The sequence below is a fragment of the Carassius gibelio genome, chromosome B4 (genome assembly GCF_023724105.1).
Source record: "Carassius gibelio isolate Cgi1373 ecotype wild population from Czech Republic chromosome B4, carGib1.2-hapl.c, whole genome shotgun sequence".
Taxonomy (NCBI): Eukaryota; Metazoa; Chordata; class Actinopteri; order Cypriniformes; family Cyprinidae; genus Carassius; species Carassius gibelio.
The window spans coordinates 23,346,832-23,373,873 of NC_068399.1; the positions used below are offsets into that span (position 1 = coordinate 23,346,832).

Consider the following 27,042-nt stretch of genomic DNA (forward strand, 5'->3'; position numbering starts at 1 on the left):
AAGTGAGACCATGAAAGGGCCTTATTTTAGCTTACTCTGCTGACCGGTCTCTGTCTCGCTCTCTTTTTTTCTCTGTAGCATTCCTTTATCCTCCTGTATTGTTCTCAGTTTATTTATAACTCTAGTCATGTATTGAGCTTGTTTAGTCTTACTTTTTGGTGTGTTGTATGAGGCCAAGTTTGTAGTGAATGTGGGAATCCATCCTGCATCGCATTGGGCGAGTTTCCACCTTTAAAGTCTATTAAGTTGCTTTCTCTAATGCAGATGGCAATTTGTGTTTGAATTTTAGTGTGTAGGAAAGCTGTTATTGATTCAGACACTGCCCGATGCAAATAAATTTAGATAATAGAAGTACTTATAAGATGCATGGCATCATGCAACCAATCCATGTCCCCAGACTATGAGCCTAATAAATGATTCATTGGGAAAATGATTGATTGAATGTTTCTAGGACTTCTTAGCTAGAGTTAATTGAGTTGTTTCAAACCCAGAAGCACTGAGAACTGTAAACCTGGGTTGTTATACTTAAACAAAACTAAAACCATAAAAAAACATTTTAATTACTTGAAATAAAATACATTTTCAAGAGAATAGAATATTAACAAAATTAAAACTTATTTTATTTTATTTTATTTTGGTGAGTTTCCAAGGCAACATTTATATCATTTTAACTGAAATACAAATTAATGAAAACTAGTATATTGACATGCTTAGGAAGAAAAAAAATATATATATAAATATTGAAAAATATAAAAAAGCAAATATATAAATAAAAACGGTTTAAAATATAATAAAAACCTTAATAGTATATTAATGAAATGAAAATAACTGCTGTTTATTTAGTTTTTTTTTACCTTTCCAGGTTTATTGTAGCTTTACTTAAGACTGTGTTAGTTTTGAGATGAGCATTATTATTTTATAATAAGCTACTGTTACAGTGATCTAAATTACTTTGATTTTGTAATTCAGGGTTAATGTCTTTTGAAGCGTTGTGTAGGCCTACCTTTGAAAACCTTAGTCTGTCACAAAATGCTGTATGGATGTATTTGGAAATTGGACAAGGCCTTGTGCCCTCTGCCTTTATTACAAATTCACTGCGTTGAACATTCAGTTTCAATAGAATTACTGTCAGATTTCAAATTGCCTGCTGTGAGCAGCATTCCTGTTTTATAATACATTATTCAATATTCGGTTATATTGTTCACTTTTTGTCAGTAAACTTACAGAAAATGTGCATTTAGTAGCTGTACACGTGATCATAAAAATCAAACCTCTTTGAAAAGGTCTCTATAGTCAACTAATTGTCCAGAGAAGCACATTTGTCAGAGGCAGAACAGCTGGATTTCCCCGCAAGACCTTCACCTTGACCTCAGTTTACCTCCCAGCAAACATAACTCTTAACAGAGACAACTGAAATGTTCATTAGAAGAGAACAGAATTATGCTCTCCACCAAATCACCCTGGGGGGTGAACTGCAGTTTTTCAACTGGCCCTGGTTCTGAGCTGTCCATTAAGTGCTGATTGATGGCAAATCTTTGGGTTTGGGAAAAAGAAAATCAAGTTTTAGTTTTCCTTCCCTAATTGGAGTCCAGCATTCTCTGCCTGTTTCAGATCTAGATGAAGCTGTCATGGTTTTGCAGCTAGTTCAGTGCTGTTTGAAGGAACGACTGTTCAGTCTTATTCAAAGCAGATGCCTGACTGTTGCACTTTTCCTTTTTCATTTCCTTTGTCATTTCTCTTCTGTGTAAACCCCTCAGGACCTCTGCGGCTTGATGACTCGATCGGCACTGAGACTCCATAGGAGGTTATCAGAAATGCTGCTCGCATGGCAGAGCAATCACTGCTGAACACAAGCAGCGCCGCTGCACTTTTACCCAGTAAACTGGGTACCCATATTTTACTCCGAACAACCCAAGGTTGTGATTTGCTTTTGCGTGATCCTTTGTGTTACCTTTAGAATTATACTTCTGTTTTGTGCTACCGCACCTTTAAGGCTTCAGTATGTAAATAACCTCGACTCCGATTGGCTTACTTCTAGTTCTTGTTCATGCAGAATACTGAATGGCTATTGATAGTTAGATATGAGGAGACATATGTTAATGTTTTCATGATTTTTAATGAATAACCATCTTTGCATTGGAAAGTTGTGTGCATTAATCTATCAAAAGAGCAAGTAAATACTTTTTTACCACTTTCAACTCCATCTAGTGTTCCATCTCAGTATGTTGTTCAAGAGCTAGAATTTATACATTTTGATGTATAAAGCAAAATAATTTGTTCTTAAATAAAATTGGGGAAGGCGCATAGCAGTCCTAAATGCTTATCTTTGGTTAATGAGAAGGCATGAGCTGCATCAGTTGGGAAATTTTGAACCAATGACCCGGACTTCATGTGACCAGGATGAGAGATCCAGTAAACATTATCATCTCATAAACAAATCTCCAACATCTTACCAGCTGGATATGTTTTTTTTTTTTTTTGCAACACAAACAATATTTTATTGAGTTTTTGCCTTCAGAAATGTTCCTATTATTAGATATTTTCCTTAAATAGCTTCAACACACATAACTGATAAGCTACTACTAAATATAATGTAGAAACGTACATTTTCTGTAAAGCGATTTGTATCGTGAAAAGCTTAATAAAAATAAACATCAATTGAATTAAACTTTGATTTCTGCTTTAATGGCTTTTCGTGCATTTTTCAACCTGCATGCGGAAAACAGGACATGCACTGATTCAGACCGTTCAGATGTCAAATGAAAGTCTTATGATGTTTACAGTGGTTTGAAACAGCGAGAGTACAGCAGTCATTGGCTGAGCCTGTGTAACTGTGGGGATTTTTTAACTTATGATCGGTCGTCCGTTTGGCTCTGAAACACCCAGAAGGCTCCATGTTGAACCGCTGCCCTTTTTCCACTTTATCAAGGCAACATGCAAAACAAAGACTGTGCATATGTGCCTAGTGGATGTGGTTCATACTTGTTTTGATGTATTAAACTCCTGTCATGGCCATTACTAAGTGCTGCTGGGAAATGGAGCGCAGGCTTTCAGGCAGTCATGTGATCGAGTCTGTCCATCAGCCGAGTTCCTCATACAGTTATCAAGCACATCACAGCAGCTAAGCTGATTATTCCTTCACTCAGTCAGTGCACAATTAATGGATTTAGATTTTTTTACCTCTTTGAGTGTATATAGTTGTCCTTTTTCTCTCATCTATCTTTCTTGGTGTATTTTGGGAATAGATTTGGTTTGGTATTTTATATCCACTGTCTATAGATGCCCAGTGCACTACGGTTGAGCAGGGGAGGGGTGGTGGATGGTATTTTTAGAATCACTGTTTGACTGGCGCCCATGTTTGTGAAATATGAATCCTGGAGAAGATCAGAGGGAATGAGGTCCCCCTGGAGGACAGAATCTTTGTCTTTCCATTAACTCAGACTAAGTGCTCTGCGTGCCCACAAACACTTCAGGAAGTGCACCGGTGAATAATGAAGCTTGACGACTCTGTGATTGCTAGAGTAAGGCCACAAAAATACTCTGTGTAAGAATGCAAAAAATGCAGATGCTTGGCCAACATATGCATGTACATATACATACTTAACATGAATTCTTGCATTACTGCGGTGGTAAGAAACCCCAAAAGGAATATTTCAAACATCATGCCATTAAATAGCAATTTGCTAACCGTTTAAATAACTTGCTCACTGAGAATCTTGTTAAACCAGGGGTCTTCTACTTGTTTCAGGCCACTGACCCCTTGGTTGGAGAAACTGAGCTTAGTCCTTGTTACATATTTTACAGAATTGCTCATAATAACATATGCGTAGCATCAAAGCTGTAAAAATAACATTTCTGACGAACTGACATGTTTAACTCAATACTTAAAGTTGTATTGTATTGAAATTGAGCTTTGATCTACTTCCCTAGAGTATGTTTTATTCTTTAATCTTCATAGTACCTCTTTTCTACCACCTTAAACCCTCGCACATCAATGCAAAAGCACACACTTGTTCACTTTGCAGTGCATCTGGCACGACTGCAAAACAAGAGGCCCGATACAAGGTTCTGCAGTTTGGATCCCATTATTGTGGAAAAGTACTGTCACAGATATGGATTTGTGTTCTTAGAAACCAGGGCCCAGGGCCAGTTTTTTTCCCCCCTTCGTTCTTTTTTTGGCATGAAATTGGACAGATGTGACACGTTACAGTGCAAGCGTAACCGAGGATGTGGTCTTCACTCCACGATGGTATTAGCATACTCTGAATAAGGATCAATTGTTATATACGAACATGGAATAAAGAAATGAATGAGCTGCATATGAAAAGCAGCTGTTTGTTCTGTAAACTGTTTGGGAAGTTCCCCTGCTGAAGTGAACTTTAGCATTGACCGTCTGCTGTTTTTTAAAAGATGCGTTCATGGCCTGATGCGAATCATTAGATCTGTAGCTTGGCAGGCACGGAGAGCTCAGCAGCTGTCTGCACTCGGAGGACTAACACTTCCTCCTATGGCAGAGAAAATGAGCTTGTGGAAGGCTGTACTGTATGTTTTGCCAGAGCCCTGTAGCCGGTTACAACAAACCCCTTCAGTGAAGAAAATCCTCAATGATATTAGCCCTGCAGTTAGAACTACAACTTTTCTTAACTCAAGTAGTTCATTCCAGCTGGACAACAAATTCATTCGGCATAGATATGAAATATTCTGCCAAAAAAGTTCATTATTCATTTGTTGCCTACTGTACCTCTCACTTCAAAAAGTCCATTTTGAGTTAGCCATGACACATTGACAGATTAGGTTATACTTTATTTTTTCATGCTCTTAAACTAGAAAAAAAAAGGTGGTGAAATTGTTTTCACTCAGAAATTGCTTATAAATTTATATACCAAATATATCGCAAATAACTAATTTAAATATGTTTTTATTAAATTTTATTTTGTAAAAATATATTCCAGTTAGCTTTGTGGTGTCCACCAGTAAAATATTTACTTATTTATAGTCATTTCTTCATGTAATAAACATAGAATTAAAAAATAATAATAATTAATTTTTTATGAATATTTTATTTAAATTTAATTTTTTAAATACTTATTTGACTAATTAAAACATTTATGTATTTTAAAGTATTTATTAATTAATTCAACTTTTTTAAATCTCTCTCTGTCTGTATTATTTTCTGTTTGTATTTATATTTTCCCTTATATTCAAATAGACTTATTTAACTAATTAAATACATTTATTTTTAATGTGACTTTGGTATCACAAGAACTTTTGTGATATGCTGAGAGCTTGTATTATTCTTTTCTCGCTATATGAAAATCACAACAAATGCTACAGTCTTGTAATCTTATGAGCCATTTTATTGAACAGTGCACCATGAATGATCTCCACTAGTTTATAAAGTAGGGGATTGCAGAAGGCGAGATACTTTATATTTATGTCCAAATGACAGAAAGCATTTGAATTATATTTTAAATGTTGAGAAATTTGGGAAACGACAGAATTTGTTTGGTCCACGCAACCTCTGTTTGGACTCAAGCATCGCCTGACCTGTTGCGTACATGGTAAGCATCCCAGAGTTCAGGAGACTCTAGTTTTATCTATAACTGTTGATGTTCACCGTTTACTGAAGCCAACTCTTATCTCTCAGAGCTTTGATCTACCGTTTGCTCCATTCCCCAGTGGCATTGCCTACGAGAATGCTATGCAACCTGCTAGCATGAGTCATGCCAATCCGCTTTATTTGCCCTTTTACAAATGCAAATCTCAGGGGTTATTCAAGTGTGCTGTTACTCAGCGGCTCTCACAGCTGCCTCTTTCTCAGCCTGCTCCGCAGATTTGATCCACTGAGTGAAATGATGTTCGGTTTACTTTTACTACATATTTAGTCCGGCTCTGTGATGTGGTCGAAGCTGCTTTGATCCAGTTCCCGCCACATCCATGAGCCTCTTATTGCATCTTAGCACCCACACAACTTCTGCAAAACAGTATCAGGTGAGAGTCTTCAATCTGCATTGATGATGCTCAGCGGGCCGAACACTGTCTGTCCCATTAATCTGTAGAAACAGCACTGCAGTAAAAAAAGACTCGGCCTTTTGAGGAAAACAGAACAGCTCTGTGTTAATTCAGTTTCAGGAGTTGGCATCGTATCCATTATCATTATTATATTAGCGCTTGGCTTATTTTCTCAGAAAAGAGCAGGGGTGAGTTTTCTAGAAATGCTCTTTGCTGTTTCTGGTTACTGCTGTATTTTTTGGCTTGTTTACAGACAGGAGGGCACCACAGCTGCGTTTATATCTCCATGCCAGGCCAGCGATGTAGACCAAAAGATATTTTGTGCGCGACAGTCAAGTAAACAGCTGATTGTTCGCTGAACTGTGCAAGCTCACGTGACTGGCTAAGCAGAACTAGAGATAAAAGCTGATCTGTGTGCCTGTGAGTGAGTTAATAGATAAGAAGGGTACATATGCAGTCTCTTTTACACCCACAACCCAAACTTTTGTTTTTGAACCAAATTAATGCTTATTTTTTACAAAGGCAGAATATACTCAACAGATAGTCAGAAACGTTACTTATTATTCAAACTGCTCTTTTAATAATTCAGTGTATTACCATTTGAAGCCCCTCTCTCTCTATACAGTAGTCACCTCCACTTGAAAGGGTTTCTTTGTCTAATTTGTCTGTTTTATGTAGTTTAACCTACAGTGTGTAGTCTGTTAAAGCTGTGTTTACTCCTGTAACCAAACCCTCAATTATTTGCATCACATAATTGAGAAGAGCACAAGCACCTGTGTTTTTATTTTGAGAAGCGGGGTACTAAATGTGACGCTTGCGGTTTGGCGAAACAAGCTTGCATGAGGTGCCAAAGTTAAATGCATCACTTCCCTTACTCTCTCTTGCATACTCGCCCACTCACTCACACTTGTTCCTGTGTCTTATCAGCAAGAGAGAGAGTACAAAATCTCCTTTTAAGTTGCAATCAATAAGGTCTTTTTGCCCCAGACCTGAAGAGAGGCTAGCAGAGCTGTAACCCCCAGCATGCCTCAGAACACCTCTTCCTTTGTCCTGCATTATCAGCCATTGATTAGATTATCTACAGACATAGTGAGATGGGAAATAAGTTGGCCTCTGTTTGCAGAGAGGAGACTCAGAGCACTGCCTTCTTTAAAGTTTGGCCCCAAAATGTGGTCCAGGGCCCAAAATCAAACTCTATGCAACTTTACGAATGCTTCCAAGCTAAATTTTACGAGAGTGGGAATCAATGTGAAATGTTGTCTCTAGAGCTGAAACAACGAATCGATTTAATCGATTAAAATCGATTATTAAAATAGTTGTCAACTAATTTAGTAATCGATTCGTCGCTAAATAAATTTTATTTGCCATAAGCGGCTCATTTCGTGCATATTTCAAATCTGCAGTGACCAAAGTGTGGCAGTAATGAGCCACCGGAGGTTTTACTCAGCCAGTACAGCAGGTGAAGTAGCGGATAGCCAATAGCTGGCCTCGTTTTATGTCACGTGCTTCCCGAACAGCGTCTCTGCAGCATTCAGCGGGAAGTGGGAGTACTTTACTTTGAGCCTTTAAAATGAAGAGTAACCTGTAAACTCTGCACTACTGAACTGTTTAAGGGGCCGTTCACATATCGTGTCTTTTGCGTGCTCAAGTTCGTTATTTCCTATGTAGGCGCGCAGTATGCACTCTCATAATGGAAGCGACGCGTTCGCGACACGCACGCGGTGCGATGCGCCCGTTTTTCCAGGCGCGTCCACACCGCATCCATTTATCCTTTGCTGAAATTTCCGGGTCTTCATGGAGAGGGCACGTCATGGAGAGAGCACGTCATGGTTGCTTAGCAAAGGCAGACGCCTCAGGGGCGCTTCTGCCCGAGAGCTTTGGAAAGAAGGAGAAAGCGACTAGCGTTTTCCACGCGTATTTAGGTGCGATATGTGAACGGCCCATAAGAATTTTATTTGTGCAGATTCTCCAGTACAAGGTTGTTTGCAAATGTTTAGTCGTAAAAGCTGATAACATTGCTTTTTAACAGTTAACATTTAAAGCTTTACAAAATGTTATGTGATCAGTTTGTCGTTTACCAGTTCATAATTCAGACTTGCAGCCTAATTATGACTGAATGAGAGAGGTAAAATGCACTTCTTTTCTAAATATTCACTGCTCTTTTTCACACAGCAGGTTTTTTGTGTGTGTCCCATTTTTTTTTTTTTTCTGGACAACCTTCTGATGGATTTTACTTTAAATTGTGAGTTCCATTCAGGTTTCATGCCATTGGCACTTTTTTTCGAAGGATTGTTTACAATTTCACAGCATAAGCTATAAAGCTTTTTCCCAGTAAATAATAAAATACAATGCACTGCAATTTTATTCTGTTTTATCCTTATACTTCGTGAACATATGTTCTCAAAGATTCCTTAAGCTTTGTTTGGGATGTTAAACTACTTTAGGAGCTCTAAGGACTGCCATGGTGAAAACAATATTTGAAATCTTGTGAATTTTGCTAGAGTATGGGTCAGTGTTTTGATTGCAGAAGAGTTCGACAAAGGATTACTAACATAAAACAACTCCAGGTATATTTTTGATGAGGATATGACAATGCAAAATGGTTAAAATCTCTTAAAAATCTATGCTGAATGATAAAGACCCTTTATTAATAATTTACTTGGGGAAAAAATGGAAAAAACTAAAATATAAGTACATAAACCGATTAATCGTAAAAATAATCGACAGATTAATCGATTATCAAAATAATCGTTAGTTGCAGCCCTAGTTGTCTCCCATAGTCACTTTTTTCAGGACAATTTTTGTTGAAGCTAAAGTTTGAAGTTAACTGTTTATACCCAACTACCTAACATTATGCTACCACATTATGCAAGTGCGCACAACAGGAGTTTGCATACAAGTGTGCATTTTCAGCATTTTTTCGTTCTCCATCACATTTCTTTCTGCTCTCATTGCACTGAACCCTAGTCAATAGTGTGTACACTTTCATTCCCCCATCTAAGCCTGAATCCCTTTTGTTTCTCTCTCTCCCTCTACTGTCCTTTGGGATTAGTGGTACTTAATGGGTTGCAGATGCCTGCTGCTAGTACGGTTGTTAGTGCATTTGGGAAATGAATGGCTCTGTCTGCATTAATGTGGAGAAAGAATGCCACCATCAGCATTCTAGAATGGCAGCACATCAATGACACCGAATACACTGGTTGCAGATAGCTGGAGAATCTATAGGTGTCCTCACTGAACTCTTACATTTAGCTTTTATAAGATGCATGTTGCAATTTTCCCACCAGGTATGCAGGGCAAGTCTTTCACAGAATGGAATTAGTGCTCACGTAATACATGCGATTTAAGCGCTGGGGTTGTGTGAAAGTAGGCCACTGAAAAGTGGCCCTTTTTTCCACAAAGTGCCACTGGATTAATTCATCACTGGTGGTTGCTGGAGCAATCATAATAATGATTAATGATCAGGCTTGCGTACACTGTTTAAACTGCTGATAAGAGCTCAGCTTGACCGGAAAGGAACTTTGACGTCAACGCTTGGATACCCACATGCACATTCCATCTGAAAACACTGACACTGTTGTGATTGGGCAGGTCAGGCTACCCTGGATAGAATATCAGACAGGTTTTGTGGGTAGGTTATAGAGTCAAGGGAGATGATGTAGTGTCTGGTCACATTGAACCAGTTGCACCAAGCTTTTGTAGTTTCTTTCTTATAGGTGTGTTTTGTGTGTGGTCCATACAGGAATTTAGCACAGGATAAGAGGACCACTTTGTGTTTAAACTGGTTGAGTCTTGTCCCCTGCTGTGCTTTATGCATTGTCTATAGAGGCTGTTTTGGAGGTCTGGCAGGAATCTGGGGTCAGGTTACGTTATTTAAGGTTGAGTGGATCCCCTCTGGTTCCCTGTGAGCTATAGTGGTTTAACATAAAGCCATGGCATTTGATTTAAAGTACATCTGTAATACTCTCCGCTCAGAGAGAAATGATTAACATACAATAAATGGCTTTTAAGCATGTTTCCATCACATGAAAGTTAATCAAGCAACTAAAAGGTTTATTTGTCTTCTGTTCTTGTCCTTGCAGGATCGGAAGCTGTCAAGATCAGAGCGCCAGCGCTTCAAGGAAGAGGCTGGCATGTTGAAAGGCCTGCAGCACCCAAACATTGTGCGTTTTTACGACTCATGGGAGTTGCCCTCCAAAGGCCGCAAGTGTATTGTGCTGGTGACGGAGCTCATGACATCGGGAACCCTAAAAACGTTAGTAAAAAGCATCTGGTCCGCTTTTATGTTCTATTGTTTGTCAAACATAATATTGCTTAATGAATGGTCAAATGCAAAATTCAGTCAAAGTGTGTCATTTTATTTATTTTTTGTTAGGATTTTAGTCTGGTGTTATGTAAATGATTAACACTTACTTAAAGTGTGTTACCCAGGTTTTTTATTCTGTCACATTTCATATTTTTTTCCCAATTCACAGCGTCCACTGCAGTTAATATTGTATTGTGCTAAAGCATTCAAATGCAACAACAGGATGGCCTTTCAAACATGCTTTTCACCAGCCTCATGTCCATCGCCATTAGTGGACCGATCACACAGAGGCTGTGATTATCTGTTACAAAACACGATCACAATAGAGTGATTGAATTCGTACTGTTACCAGAGTGATCGCAGGGGAAGAGTGGCATGTGTCACCTTTATGTGAGACAGGCATTGTGGGTACTGAACAGATGCTGGAGCTGTAGTGAGACGAACCACAAACTGGACCAGCAGCCCCCTCCTGTGGATGTATGGGCTCAGACACAAACAGAGTCATATACACCCGCTTATCTCCTGACTATGATACCATTCTTGCTTTTCCCACCTTCCAAATCAGTAAATAGAAATGTGGCATAGAGGCTTGTAAGATCGTCTTGAAATGAAAAAAACAACAACAACAAAAAAACACTAGTGACTCATGCACATGAACATGTCACCAAGAAAACCAGTAAATGATGGAGGCATATTGAACTGGGTTGGCCCTTTAAAATAAAAACTGATAATTTATTTTGATTGTAATCATTTGTTAGGAGTTTCCAGTACACATAAAAAGGAGTCCCACAAAGATCCTTCATCCTCAGAGCCTCAGACACGCACATTAGTTATCTGTCACATAGCTCCCAACAACAGGAACGCCACTATTACTGCCAGGAGGAGACATGGGGAGATGAGTGAAAAAGGAAAAATGAGAAAAATTGTCAGGCTTGCTTTGTATTCATCATCTCTGGCATCCCGATAGTGTGTGGCGTTCTGCATGGCTGCTCCTCCACCGCAAAGATAAACCGTGATCAAGAGGTCAGGTAGAAATGGAGCATGCTACAGACATGGCCATGCCTAAACTAATCTTTGTTCTCATTTTTGTCTGGGTCGCCGCAGACATAACTGCTCAGGGGGTGTTTTGTCCCTCACCCTGTTCCTGTCTGCTCACGTTAAAGACCTTTTAAAGCTTTCTAGTCCAACATTTCGCATTGAAACATACTGCACATAAACACAGATTACTCAAACTACTGCTCTGTGACAGTAGTTGATCTGAAAGATAAATCTTGACAATCAAAATTCATAATATTTTCTTGAACGTTTCGGGCCTTTGACTGTTTATATAGTTGAGAACAGGAAATGTTTTAAAGGAATTTATTGTTTTGAGAAGTGCGGAGAGAGTTGTTGGTGTAGCTGGAAAACAGCCTGTTGGGGCCCTCTGGGAGCCGCTGGGTGTGTTGAGTGATGAGACCGTTTTGAATCAGGCTTTGTTGCGCTCTCCAGTATTGCCTCGAGACTTACCCTTGGCTCCGTTCCCACCTGTCAGTCAGCCGCCATACTCCATCAAAGCCGCCCTCTACCACCACCCACCTCCTGCCATTGGGCGAAGCACTACTTATTGCTTGCTTCAGTCTTACTAAGCAAACTACAGAGATAATCTGTTTACACACAAACGCTCTTCTAATATCTCTTCTATCGCTGCCTTGCAAAACCAGTTTCATCTGATGCATTGTCATTCAACCATTTTTCTTTTACTATGAGAAGAGGAAAGCATTCGATTTCTGAATCACAATTACAGTCATCCATAAACCTGATGTTTCTTCAGACAGTTATCTGATTCTTCTCATGACAAACAGGTTGGAGTGGAAACGGTGTGTCAGATTAAAATAAAGTCACATCACGTAACAAATGAGTCAATTGTGCTACTGTATATCTTCTGTTTGGCTTGTGCCTGTCTTCGCCTAGGGCATTATGGGATAAAGGGTACCCAGCTCCCCCTGTATTGGTGCTTGAACTGAGTAGATTGTTGTAACGAGGATTACAAGGCCAAATCCTGGCTATGGCTTGGATCCAAGATTTGATTAGGCCAAGCTAATCTAACGAAAGTGCTGTCCTCTCTATCTGGGACTCATAGATGAGAATGCAGCTGTTCATATGGATGCCTCAAAGACCCAGACCCATCATCTTGTAATCAATTAATTCTCCCTCATCCTCATATGAGCTGTTGAGTAGAGAGTTTTCTCATTGTTTTTCATTTCATCTGTTCATACTCTCTATTCAAGACATGATCGCCAAACCTGGAGACATGTATCATCTTCTGTTGATACATCTGCTGTTTGTTTTTACTCTGTCAGGGTCTGGTGAAGAAGAAAATAGTGATAATTCTCAACTCTTTGTTCTTCAGGTATCTGAAGCGCTTCAAGGTGATGAAGATAAAGGTTTTGCGGAGCTGGTGCCGGCAAATCCTGAAGGGCCTGCACTTCCTCCACACCAGGGCTCCTCCCATCATCCACCGGGACCTTAAGTGCGACAACATCTTCATCACTGGTCCCACCGGCTCCGTTAAGATCGGCGATCTCGGCTTGGCCACCCTCAAGCGCTCGTCATTCGCTAAGAGTGTCATAGGTACGACCCAGTGCTAGAACTTTTTTTTCTTTCCCCACCTCCCAAATCAGTTCACCTCGGTGTATACAATCCAAAATATGTATCATGTCACTGCTTGTCTTTTCAATGATAAGGTAAAATTGGGAAGGTGGGGCATTTGCTGTCAGTTATGTAAGGCATGCTGTAGCTCTGAGCTACACTGTTCACCTTAGACCACAGTTTTCCAGGCAGCCAAGAGTACGAGTTTTAATTTGGGATGGAGATGGAGGGTGGGGGCAGAGAAGAACGTCTTATTAACTGGGGGAACACCTTTTAGATCCTGCTGTTTCCCACCTGAAACCTGTAAACGCAACAGGTGAAAACACTCTAAGTTTCCATAAACTTTGGGGTATTTTGGGTAATATATGCCTTAAGAATACCAAGAAAGCCGCTTGGTGGATAACGATTTTTTAGTAAGTGTCCTACAAGAATTTTCCGCGTTATTATTAACAGAATAAACACTTTGGTTTGGAACCTGTGGTCTATAATTATTAAAATCCTAGAAATTCTCTTACTGCCAGTAATGTCTAACATCTTTTTCCAAAGGTCTTCCTGATTGCCTGATCAGTTTTTTCCCCTCTTCCTTTTCAGATGGTTTAGATAATATGATAACTTTTCTTTTTGGATCCCTTCTCTCTGTCTCCTCTAAAATGTACTTGTTTCCATTTTTTGTTTTCGTTTTTCTTTTCTTTTTTCTTTTTTTTTCTGGTTTTTGAGAGTTTTTTCCTTTAAACTGTAGGGCTATAATCTCAGCTGGTCACTCCACTGTATGGGTTATTTAATGTCCTGCAGTTCATACAGTAAGTATTCTAAAACAGGGCGAGTAAGTGGTAAGTCAAAGCAACCTAAACGGCAATATTTCAATATGAATCTGTATGTTAGCTCGTTTTCCTGTGCGAGGCCTTTTAACAAGCACTAGTGCACGGGAGTCTTCGCTCACTAGCTATGGGCTTGCTCTGTGCTTTAACCTGCTTAACCTTCTCTCGTTACAGGCTAGTAGAAAGGTGAGTCGGTCATGTGTTTTCCATAACTGTGTTGTTGACATAGATCAAGTTCCATAGCTAGTCGCCCACCGCTGTCCGGTATGTCATTTAACGTGTTGGCAGCACGGCCGTGTTGTAAAGATAAACACGGTTTCAAAGACCATCGATCACCTCTAAACGTAACTTGCACCAATGCATGTGCGTCTGGCTTAAATCAACTTCATGTTTGCGAGATGATGCTTGGCTGCTTTGTGCACTAGTCTTAAGAACTGCAATAGAAAATCTAAAGGCCTTGCAGAGAAAAACTGTATTCTTTCACTGCTAAATAACTGAAACCAGTTTTCCCCCCTTCCTCTTTTTTTATTTTTATTTTTCCTTTTCTCCATATCTTTTGCCCCCCTTCTTTCTCTCCTCTCAGGGCCACACGGAGCAACAGTCCAGTTGTCCTCCTCCTCTCTCCCTTCCTCTCCCCGGCCCTGCTGGGGTGAGTAGAGATCTCAGGCACTGAGAGTTCTGAATGGTTCTTTTGATTTAAGGTACCCCTGAGTTCATGGCGCCTGAGATGTACGAGGAAAAATACGATGAGTCGGTGGATGTGTACGCCTTCGGAATGTGCATGCTGGAGATGGCTACCTCTGAGTACCCTTACTCCGAGTGTCAGAACCCTGCTCAAATCTATCGCCGAGTCACCAGCGTGAGTACCCTCGCACACCTCTGCTCACTCCCTGTGCCTTGTTCACTTAGGGCCCCTCGTTCTCTCTCCTTCTGCTATAAACCTCGCCAGCTCTGTCATTAAACCCACACGTTTTTCAGGCTTATGAAATAATTCAATAAAAGAAGCTTGTTCTGTTATGCGCTCGCTGGAACCTGCCCACAGCTGGAGGCGTCACACTATACATGAGATTATGTAAGCAAAATAAAACTGTGTCATTAAAATGAATGGTTTTGAGTGAAGAGGAGTAGGTGGTATGACCAAAATCTTACTTTTATGTAATATTAACAGTATATATATCACAATATACATTAATGTTCAAAGGTTTGCTCACCAAGGCTGCATTTATTTGATCAAAGATAAAATAAACACAGTAATGTTGTGAAATATGATTGCAATTAAAAAATAAATTATTGTAATATATTTCATTTATTACCGTAATGGCAAAGCTGAATTTTCAGCATAATTTCTCCAGTTTTCAATGTCACATGATCCTTCAGAAATCATTCGTATATGCTGATTTGATGCTCATGAAACATTTCTTATTATAATTGTTGAAATGGAATTTAATAAAATGGAAACAGATATCCTTTTTAACATTATGCATCCTTGCTGAATATAAGTATTCATTTCTTACAAATATATATATTTTAATATTTATGTGGTAATACCTTTTTCTGGATAAGCCAGTGAATTTATTGTTTTAGAAACAAAAAGTACATCCATCTGAATTTATCATTAAAAAAAAAATCTATTTACTTTTTTTGTTTTGTTTTTTGATGGAAACGTAGAAGATTATATACAATGGACATTTTGAAAAAGTCTGTCATCATTGCACAATAAAATTTCTAAACGAGATTCAAAACTGCACAGCTAACATTATAAACTCTGTTGTGACTCAATTCTGACTGGATGAGCAATATTCCTATCACAAAAAAAAAAAAAAATCCTTAAGATTCCTCATTTTGACCAATTTAATGGTCGTAAAACCGCCCAACTTTATCCCAGACCCACCCAATTTGAGGTAATTGTCCAAAACAGTTGGATATCTGGATGTGTAAGGTTCTTTTTTTTCCTGCCAGTCGCAATAAAAATTTAGCTTTGATTAAATCAGTTTTACAGCCGTCACTGATATCGGCTTGTGGTGCGTCATGTGTTGACTTTCCATGAAGTCAGTCTCTGGCTCAAACAATCGCTCTCTCTGGCTTTAATGTACTTTTGTGTTTGACTGACTTGGTCTCGTTTGAACTCAAAATCTTCCGCAATCAATATTTTTTTTTTGCAGTTTCTCTTTTTATTTATTTATTTCAGGTCTCTTTTAAGCCATTGTGATGTAATCGTCATTGAAGGTGCTTAAAAGTGTCCATCTGTTTATGAACATACAATGTTGTCGTCAGAACAATTGAGGTGAAGGTCCCTGAGAGTACAGCTATGAATCCAAGACCATTGTTAGAAGGCTGGAAAAGGCCAGTCATGTTGCTGCAGTTTATAAACTGAATCCGCCTTTCCCTTCATTGATGTCCTTTTATATCATTGGCAGAGAAAAGAGGGGGAGTATAAGGCAGTCATGAGCTTTTTTATTCTCGTTCAGGTCAATAGGGTGATCATATGATGCTGGAGTTTGAAAATATGATCAGCGAAGGCAGAAAACAACTGGCTGAGGACATTGATGAGCCAATGAGGGGCTCACCATTAGGGAGCAGTACTGAGTCTCCACACACGAATCCTCTCCATTTGACTAAATGTTTTTGAAAAACTGATTGTAGAAGGTTCTAGAGTGATTTTGTTGAGTCAACATTGTGGTACAGAAAGGTTTGTCTTGTTCTTTGCATCCTCACTCTTGAGTCAGGTGTAGAGGTGTTACCCTTTACACCTGTTAACTTTGGAAAGTGCAGAGCACATCCTAGATTTCACCAGTTCTATCCGCCTGTCTGGAAAAACTGGCATCCACCCTGCACGAAGGCTTTTTAATCTCATGAAATCCAATCGCACAGGCACAACAGTTCACCGAGAGAAGCAATTTAAGCTTTAAGCAATCAGCAAGCATTTTAAGCTCAGTGGACCCGAGGTTACCCTCACAGACAGATGTGAGACTTGTCCCTTGTCCCACTTGTCTAGGCCTAGAGTAAATGCTTTCATTACGATGAAACGGTTCAGATTTGTTCTTTCTGTCGAAACATCTGCAAACGCTGCCTGTAATCTTGAAGCAGTGATCATTGAGTGGTTTCAGCCTGACTGTTTTACTGAAGTGTTCATGGAATTAGAGCCACTCAGGTTTGACTGCGATGCAGATCTCCTCTTTTATTTTTATAGTGATTAAAGCAAAGGCTTCAGAGGTGGAGCTGAAATGAATAGCACTGCAGCTGGACAGTGTGTTCCCATTTATTCACTGGAAAATTGGTTTGTTGGCAACAATGGCACTAGATTTTGTGGGGTAAAGTCATGTGAGTATTGTCAGTAAATGTGCTCTTGCCAAGTATTACACTTCAGAATGTAACTTAACATTCACAATTTATGCTCACCTGATGATAAAACAGTCCAAAATAAGCCCTTGATCGCATTTCGTACCATTATGTTCACCAGAATATCATAGAAACATTTTTTTTAAAAGTTTAGTTTGGATATAATGTCCCAGTCATTTGGCTGCATCTTCCAACCCTTGAAAGTAATTTCGAAATGTGGCATAGGAGTTCAACCAGAAAATAGTATTTGATAGATATGTTTATCCATCGTAACACTTTGTCGCTTGGGGAGTTGTACAGAGTAGAAGTTGAAGACTGCTTTTGTTCCTTTCTACATCCACCCCCAGCTGTTCCAGGAGCCTTCCTCTCTCTCTGCTTTGTTAAATACAAAATGATTGCTTCTAATTTTCCGCCTTTGTTAACCGGTAGGAGAGCTGGGGAACAGCATGTATCTGGCTTTAGTGGACCCGTTCACAGCGTCCGTAACAAGCTTTTTAAATCACCTTGTTATCGGAATACTTCGCCGTTCTGCCTTAATTCTGTTAGATACTCCGTCATCCTTAACTTTGTTTGGCACTGGAATTTGAGGGGGGTTACAGACTTATATAAGGAGGTAATGCTGAGACAGGGGGAGTAATAGTTCAGGCAGACCACTCTGTAAAGCAACACAGTGTTCCTGGATTTCACTTGTAAGTTTCTTGCACTCTTTTTGTCTTGGGTGGTTTTGACAGCTCTAGCTCTATGTAGGCTTTGTTAGTGTTAAATGGTTTTAAAAGGGTCATTTCACAATTTAAAAAATATAAAAAGATGGAAAAGTAGCAGAAGATTTTTGTTGAGTAAGATTGATTTGTAATATGTTGGTTTTATCTGAAATGTGGAATTTGTTGGTTCCAGTGCTAAAGCTGATGGTTGGTATTGAGATTGTGTTGCCAGAAATCCATTCAGATTTATAGAGATGAAGTGCAATTTAATAAAATGAATTAAACCTATATCTTTGAGCTGACCAAAGTTTTGCCTGTATTTTTAAGAGTTAAGTTGTTGTTCTAGTACTGTGTACCCACATCTTCTGTTAGATATGAAATGTAATTATAATCTATAAAGGAATATTGTGTTAGTATGTTATGTTTATCTTGATTTTATTAATTTTATTAATAAGGAATAATTTATTACTGTAAATAATTGGATAAATGTCGTCATTGTGCTAAAGGCAAAATGAAATCTTTAAAATATATATATTTTTGAAAATAATATTATCAATAATTATTTTTTTTTTTTTTTTATAAATTATTCATTATTTATAACTATTCACATTTTTTCCTTCAAAAACTCCTAGCTTAATAGAGTTGAGCGTTCCAGATGACTGAGAAGGTAACTTTGTTCAGCAAAATAAATTGATCTGTCAGATCAACAGCTATATCTGGAATGTCATGGGTTTCACTATAGTGCAAGACACATTTATACTTGTGCCATCAAAATTATTATTAATAATAGTAAATTAATAATTACTATTATTACATTATTATTACTGCTTACTATGGCAGACATCACTATTGCTCATACTTGCGGTTAGGAATCTGAATAAACTCTCAACCCTAAGTATTAAACTTTGGCTCGTCTTCTGCCATCTCAACTTAAGTGGTTTGTTGAGAAATCGATCAGATCATTTTCACCTGGCAGGCACTAAAGCACATAAAGCGTGCACCATATGTAGTCCTGTTGTGTCCCTGTGGAGCTCTAAAGGGATTTCTTTCACGGCACAAAAGACATGTTGATTCAGTGTACTTTTGTGTTTTTATCCCACAGGGAGTTAAACCTGGCAGTTTTGACAAGGTAGCCATTCCAGAGGTGAAAGAGATCATCGAGGGATGTATTCGCCAAAACAAAGATGAAAGGTAAGGCTGTGCCTACTACCCACACCAGAACTCATTCGTAGTCATACCTCAGTCTGCCACGTGTGCCATAAACTCACGAGTGTATATTGCAATATTTAGTTATATGGTCCTCCATGTAGAATGTGAATAGTAGCAGTAGATAAGTGGTTTCCCACAAGCTGTTTTGGAAACATTCCAGCAGCAAGCCACTCTGTGAAATGGATCTATGATCACGCCAAGCCAGCGAAGAGTGTGCTGTGTCCTCAAACCACAGAAAAAACAAGCCTTGACCAGACTGTCTCCTGTTCAAGTCCAACTACCTAAAATGTCCACGCCAAAAAATCTTGATTTCATATTTTGCATGCATATTAATTTTAGCTATAATGTCTTTTAATGATCTTGATCACCATCTGAAGTATTTTTCCTAATAATTTGTGCAAAGTCATAAAGCTGATGCTCTGTTTTGCTTCAGTGTGTTAAAAAATTGAATGGAAAATCGCAAACAGCGTGTCGAGCGTAAGGTGAGACGACATCTGATGTTCCGCTGATGAAGCACTGGAAAAGCTGATGTCTACTATATCCAGCTAATCAACAGTGTCCACTTGAGATTTTGTTTTTTTTTCCTGAAGTCTGACTTGGTAAAAAGATTGTGCTGTCTTATCTTTTATCCTTCGATCTATCATGTCATGCAGGTGACATGAATCAGCTCTTTTAAAAAATTTTGTTATTGGTCAATCCCTGTACGTACATCCTGTGTGGTTTAATTAGTTAATATATGCACATTTTATTTGGAGTTCATGTTAACCATTTATAGATTTCTTCTTATGTCTCCTCTTGGTGAGTTGTGAATTGAGAAATGAGTTTGTCCTGTGGAATCAAATGCAACAGGAGAGAATGTTGGATATTATATTTATCGCTACACAACCAGGGCAGTTTTTCTTTTTTTTTTTCATGAAATTCATGCAACATCACAGAATGGCGCCAAGTTATCAAACTTCCTTTCTGGAGCGTTCTGAAAACCAATAAACATCAATTTGATCATGAGACACTCAAGTTCAAGTCAGGTCCTCCATATTTTTTTTTTGTTTATTTTGCTTTGCTTCGCCTATCTTGAATCATTCAATGACTCTTTATTAGTTTATCCTGTTCCACCTTTTGCCTCCAAATTAGATGATAAATGTAATTCGGTTGATCTTGGTGAGCCACATGCTTGTAAATTCATTTTATTAATCGGATATCCTTATATAACATCTTTGCCTTCTTTGCTTATCATTTTGCCTCTTGCTTAACAGATATGCCATCAAGGACCTTCTGAACCATGCCTTCTTCCAGGAAGAGACTGGGGTGCGAGTGGAGCTGGCTGAAGAGGATGATGGGGAGATGATTGGCATCAAGCTCTGGTTGCGCATTGAAGATGTCAAGAAATTGAAGGGTAAATACAAAGACAACGAAGCCATCGAGTTTTCCTTCGACCTCCATCGGGACGTGCCAGAAGATGTTGCTCAGGAAATGGTGGGTTTATCAACAGTTCTCTGAATCAGATATCGCACATGTAGATGGTAACATATTCTATGTTTAAATACAGGTTGAGTCGGGCTATGTTTGCGAGGGTGACCACAAAACCATGGCCAAGGCCATCAGAGACCGTGTGTCCCTGATCTGCCGCAAACGGGAGCAAAGACAGCAGGTGCGAGCCGAGCAAGAGAAACGCAAGCAGGAGGAGGAGCAGAAGCAGTTGTCCAGCGAGTCTTTGAAGAACGTGTCCGGCTCTCAAGGTTCTGCACAGAGCCAGTGTGGTTCCCAGCCTCCGACTCCTGGCCTCGTCCAGCCTGAGTGTGAGGAGCCTGATGTAGACCAGCAGCTTCAGTACATGCAAAGTGGAATGACCCGTAAGTGTTAGATGCAATCTATCAGTCCACCAACTTACCTGTCATTTCCTATTTAATTAACAATTGTCGTATCTTTTCACAGTGGCTGACAGGACGCTTGACAGTGGTCAGGGCTCATCCGTGTTCTCAGAACCTCACCTCAGCCAGCTCAGCATGTCGTATAGTTCTCCTGCTGGGTCGCAACCCCAGCAGGTGCCTGGACAGGCCGCCTACCCTCCCAGCTCTCAAGCTCCCCAACAGCACACCGCATACCCCCAGCAGGCCATGGTGAGTCACAGAAGAAGAAGGGCCAAAGTCAAGAACTCAATACCTAATTGCAGGTCCAGTGTAGCAGGCCACATAGTTGCATCCTTAATCTGTAACTGATGCCTAACAACATTCTATAAGCATTTTCTAGCCAAAATGATGGTCAGTGTACCATACCATAGTGTAGAAACTTCACAAAAGATTCACTGATGCTATATGTATATATATGTGCGTGCGTGCGTGTGTGTGTGTGTGTGTGTATATAGCACCATAACAATGACAGTACGCTGAAAAACAAGAAACTGTTTTGTTAAACGCCCTCAGAAAAAAAAAAATTCTGTATGGAAGAGTACGGTTGGCCTTATTATTGACAGGTTCATTTATCAAACCATGTTGCCACATGGATATCTTCAGTTAGAATCTATTTTATTCAAATGTCTCCCATTATATTTCTGTTCCCATAATATTTCATGTTGTGCAAAGGTAAAAACCCAATGAAGCAATACAGATATGATCTTTAGAGAATTTGTGTAGCCTTGATTAACAAATGAATCATGAATCAATGTTCAATTGTTGTTTGACTTTTGAATATGATCTCTTTGTGGTTGCATGTATTTATCTTTGGAGTTTGATGATGGTTTGTTATTATCAGACACTAAATGAATGATGCATGAGAAAGGAAAGCAAAGCCATAACGTCTACACTCTAAATGGGTTTGATTCTTTTCATACAGCTCTCAGCTCTCTCTCTCTCTCTCTCTCTCTCTCTGTCTTTGTCTCGCCTTTTCTTTATTTTCTGACTGCCAAGTATATTTCCACTTCCCACATGTACTTGAGCTCCCTCTTTATCCTCTTTGCATTTTAATACATTCTTTGGGTTACTTTACCTTATTTCTTTTTGTTTCATGCCAGTATTTTTGCTTCCTCCCAAAAAGGAAGTGCAATGTAGCAGTGTATCATGCTGTGCAGACTGCTGGCCATTCATCACTTCCTGGATGGTTGTTTTCGCCATCCTGGGCAGCTAAACATGATCATTTCAGTACATCAGTGTCACATCATTCATAGAGGGCATTGTCTGGATCTTTCTCAGGGATTTTTTTTATTTTTTAGCAAGTTTCTCATCTCTTCTTACTCATTAGTTTTGAATTAGTTTGCATCATTTTCCATAGAGCCTGGAACACTTTAGTCATAAGCACAAACCTTGACGTCAAAGACTCTATTGCTCTAATTGTCTGTAGGTGCGACTTCTGATGATTTACTTTTATTATTAATAAAGACAGTCTCACCTGACTTGCTGCTTAGTTCCAACTCAAAGTCTGCATGGTACTGATGACTGTTATTGAACATTTGTTTTTATTTTTCTATTTTTATACCCTATATGGTGTTTGTGGTCTTGTATTTGCTGTTCATATTCTGTACATGCTTATTTTTATGCTGTTCTATATCATAAAACATCTCAGAGGAACGATTCTCTGCGATGTTTTCATGGTCTTTGCTAACCTCAATTTTTATATGTTGTCTAGGTGGTAGACTGTCTATGCTGTAGATTTCTTGGAGTCTGAATGCTGCATAAGCAGTGGCAATGTCATTTTTGGTGCCATTTCTTTAGTTTTTAGCCATTATATTTTCCAGTTATTAACACACTAAGTTTCTTCGTAACAACATGCAACCTGATCAATCTCAGATCAGGTTAGACAAGTATGAATTGAATCTCCAAATCTGCTCACAATTCATGATTCATGAATTAGGTATTGATATTGTCACATGCAATTATATCATAGCATAAATGTTTCTGTTACTGAGAACACATGTTGGTCATTGTAAAACTATTTTTGCTTTTGAAACATGAATCATCAATTGAACCAGGTGCATTCTTTTGGTCTGACTCGACAGCAGATGTTAGATACATTAAAGATGTAACCTTTGTATGTAGGTCAAAGATTAGATAAATGTATTTTTTTCTTTCTGTGTAGCATCTTAGAACGCAATGTTGATCTTTAATCTTGTATCAAATGTTTCCTTGTAGTTTTCTTTTGGTTATTTGGCTTTTTTGTGTCATATGTGTTCCATTGTGGTTAATAGTCAATTCCCCTCCTTCACCTGCAGCCTCCTCCACCTCTTCCCCGTCGTCGTAGCATGTCTGTTTGCGTGCCCTGCTTTTCTACCACCTCTGCTCTGTCGTGTCCTCCCAAGCCACCTTCCACCCCTCCTCCAGTCGCATCAGCCCCACTCTCGCCCCGGCTGGGGAGGCCAGATGGGGAGACGTTTGCGGGCCGACTGTCCAAAGCACTGGAGAGCGTCCTGCCCCTTCACTCAGCCCCACCCCGTCGCCGTGCCAGTCTCCCAGCAATCTTTGCCAGTCCTGTATGTTAGTGTCTCCCAGTGAACCAGGATTCTCCTGCTGTGCTGGACATGGGGACAACATGGGTGTCTGTGAAGAATACCTTTATTTAAATAAGAAGACAAAACAAGCTTAAAGAGTTTTGGGAGTGCAAATATAAATTTAAAATTATGAAGTACAATTAAATAGTTTTCAGGGCCAAAGGTGTGATCTAAAAATTAAATGGCATCCTTATACATTATTAAGTCAAAGTGAGCTATTCAGAATCCCAAAACATTCAGTTTAAGCCTAACAATCTCTGAGTGTTTTGTGATAACATTAAAACCATTATTGGACTTTAAAATGCAAACTGCAGTCCTTTTTAAATCTGTCTCCCCATCTGATGTTAGTCTCTTAGGAATGTTAGCATTAAGCTTTCAAAAAGCAGCATTTTATGAATAATGCAGTTTCACAAATTAGCCATTATGTAATCTATCAAGTTTGTTGATAGCCTTTTTATATCTTTTCTTGTATGTCAAAGGTTCATATTTGCTTTTACCCCCCTTTACTTGAGCCAATAATCTAATAATAAATCCTTGCTCTGAGTTATAAATCTTGAGAATATGAGGGGTTGACCACAGGTTTGGAGCATATGAAGACATATTAAAGTCCTTTTCAGATACCCATGTTACCCTGGCCCACTCGGCTGGAACCCTGTGCTCACATTAAATACAGATTGGCATGAACTACAATCATTAAAAATGGTTCCTCGGCCCCACCGCCTGTAAGGCATCTGTATTTAATTTTAAATGTAAATTGTAAATCTGTCACTGTCGGTTTTCGACACCTCATTTAGCAGTTAAACATCTCTTAGCTTATTCCTTATGTCATCTTTGCCTGATTGGATGAATATTATCTGCTGTGTTTTCATGTGTCATCTTTTTATTTTTTCTCTCTCTTTCTCTTGCTTTGTAAATTTTATGATGCTGCTTTTTCTACTTCCTCACAAAGATGCTATATGTTATTGTCACTGCAGCCGCAATCAGCGAGTCAGCCGTATGGTGGAGGAGGCTCAGGTCTGGTCGAGCCCCCGCACTTTTACCCCACCATCCCGGAACGGCCCGTCTCGTTCTCCCCCCCACCATCTTGCCCACCTAAAGCTTTCAACGTGCAGCGCCGCAAGAGCACCTCCATCCTGGAGGCCCACACACGTCAATTCCAGCCCGCCTACCATCGTGGTTACGGCAGCAGCCTGCATCCATTTTCTGGCATGGAAGCTATGGGCCCTGGCGTTGAACCCTCCCTGTTCATGATGCCTGGTATGGTGCCTCAAAGATTGGGCGAGCCATTGCACCTACAGCCCCCAGTGGAGTCTCTATATGGATATAAGGACGTGAGGGCAGAGCAAGAGGAGGCTGTACGAAGACTCAGCCTCAACCAGGCTGCATTAATGGACCATCTGGAAGCCATGGCCTATAGTGGCTACCCTATGACTGCGCAGCAGCTAAGCCACATCAGCTTCCATCAGCAAATGCAGGTCGCCGCTGCTGCTAGCTTGGCCTATGAGACTCAATCACAGCCTGGGCCAGCTTACCTACACCCTCATGTCCAGAGTCACATGCGCTTGACCCACAGCCCCATCCCTCAACTGCCTCCCATGAGTGTGTCTAGCTCTGCCTCTGCACCGCAGCAAACCACAGCTGCAGATCCAGCATATCAGCCCAACATTTTTCCCCAGTCCGCACCACCAGTCTTGGCTCATACATCTGAGGCGAGCACTGCCTTTGAATTTCATATGCATAACCTCCAGGCGGACCCAGCCATGTTGGCGTCCAGACTCTACCGAGCCCGCCGGGGCTCCATGGACCTTAACCTTGAGGAACCGACTGGCAACATGGGCTTGTGTGGACGACTACAGCCGGTCACGGAAGAGCTATACAGCTATGTGAGCCCAGAGCTGCCCCTTCCCCCGGGCAGCCTGCTTCTCCATGGACCTAAAGAACTCAGTCCTGAACCTTCAAGTGACTCTATGACCTCCTCCGATGCTGGAGAGTTCTACTCGCCTCCACCTCATCAGTTGTACCAACCTCAAGACTGTTCCGCTGCTCAATCCATCCCTCAAACTTCTTACTACAAAACGGATGGAGGGAGTAACATCAGTGAAGGACACCCACCTAGCCAGACGACGTTTCTGTATATTCCACCTTCTGAATCGTCCACCGTTCCGTCCTCGCACATCACTGCTCTGCACAGTACTTGGGCCCGTCAACCATCCCTTCCACCGGACCTCACATACCACGAGCCTGCCCTGTCCCATCAGGGCGCTACCTTGGTACCTAGAAATACTTGTTCTCGTCCACCTTTCCCCAGCACTCCCTGTCTCTATCTCAGTTATCTGATATTTTAAGTTCTTTATTTATTTTATCCTGTGGTTGTGGTTTTAACCCTCTCCAGCCATAATTTAGGGCTCAGAAAGGTTCACAAGTTGCATTGAGCTAAATGCATAAACCTGCTTTTTAAATCCCCTTGTGCAAAGACATTTCTGTGTCTTCCACTGGACGATGTGATTTGTTTTATTTGCATAGATTTTTCATTTCAGATGTACTTTGTAAGTATTATTTTGTGTGTATGTTCATATAATGGTGTATATGATACTTGTGTGTTTGCACAGATATTGTTTAACGCTACATATCTGTAGATGGCATACAAATCTGAAGTTTTGATTGCCTCTTTCAAATTATTATAAAGAAATATCTGTTTTTTTAAAGGATTTGAAAATACTAAAAAGAGGCTTGAATGCAGGATTTGTATGGTCAAACACACAGACACATACAACACAAAGAGGGGGTTTAGACAGGTTTGCTTGTCTCTTAAGGTTCCTCTAATCTTCCTTACAAAAAAATCAAGTTTTTTTGGTTGTATTGTACCTTAACCGCTGCTTTTTAGATCTGCTGCTACATCATAGTTGGCTGGAAATGGTTAAAACAGTTCTTAGTGACTTTCAGTTTTCAATTTTGTCTTTGTCGAGGACACCAGTCGAGAAACAGCCTATCAGCACAAGAACTCAACATTTGTTGACTACTTATAGGATGTTAACTTTAATTAACTGAGAAGTCATCTTTTAACCCTTAGAAGGCTGACATTATCAATGTCATCCTGCAGTCTCATTCTCAGCCCCTATTTTCTGCCTCTCTTTATCTTTTGTACCACTGTTATTTTCATCCTCTTATCTGCCAAGGCTACTTTATTTCCTGCTGCTCCTTAAACTTCTTGCTAATAATGAATAAATTCTTCAGTATAATGCCAAGGTAAGGTGATCTGCATCTGGAGCAACTATACTTGTCTGTATCTCGCAGAAAAGAAGTTAAAGGACAAGTATATTTGTAGCTTTCTAAGGGTTGTGTCTGTCGAAATCCTCCATTTGGCAGGGGGAAAGTGGTCAAATTGAGCAATGTTAGTGGTCTGGTCTATTTTGGGAAATGCTTTCTTGGTTATACAAACAACTCCACATGCTTCCCTGAGCTTTTTTTTTTTTTTTTTTTTTTTACATTCACCCGGACTACAGAATCATGTAGAGTAACATGCATGAAGCCTATTCACCCCCCGGCTAACAC

The 27,042-nt window shown here is 39.8% G+C and overlaps 1 protein-coding gene across 3 annotated transcripts in view; it reads left to right on the top strand.

Annotated features, from left to right (window-relative positions):
* Positions 1-27,042, top strand: part of LOC127956913 (serine/threonine-protein kinase WNK1) — a 70,398-nt gene that overhangs the window by 22,635 nt on the left and 20,721 nt on the right. For 2 of the 3 annotated variants that reach the window (XM_052555196.1, XM_052555197.1), the window contains exons 3-10: positions 10,095-10,267; positions 12,708-12,928; positions 14,466-14,623; positions 18,907-18,995; positions 20,267-20,486; positions 20,560-20,863; positions 20,946-21,130; positions 24,465-25,760. In XM_052555196.1, the coding sequence (XP_052411156.1) occupies positions 10,095-10,267; positions 12,708-12,928; positions 14,466-14,623; positions 18,907-18,995; positions 20,267-20,486; positions 20,560-20,863; positions 20,946-21,130; positions 24,465-25,760 (2,646 nt within the window). The remainder of the gene's footprint in view (positions 1-10,094; positions 10,268-12,707; positions 12,929-14,465; positions 14,624-18,906; positions 18,996-20,266; positions 20,487-20,559; positions 20,864-20,945; positions 21,131-24,464; positions 25,761-27,042) is intronic. The other variant, XM_052555198.1, reaches the window with a different exon arrangement.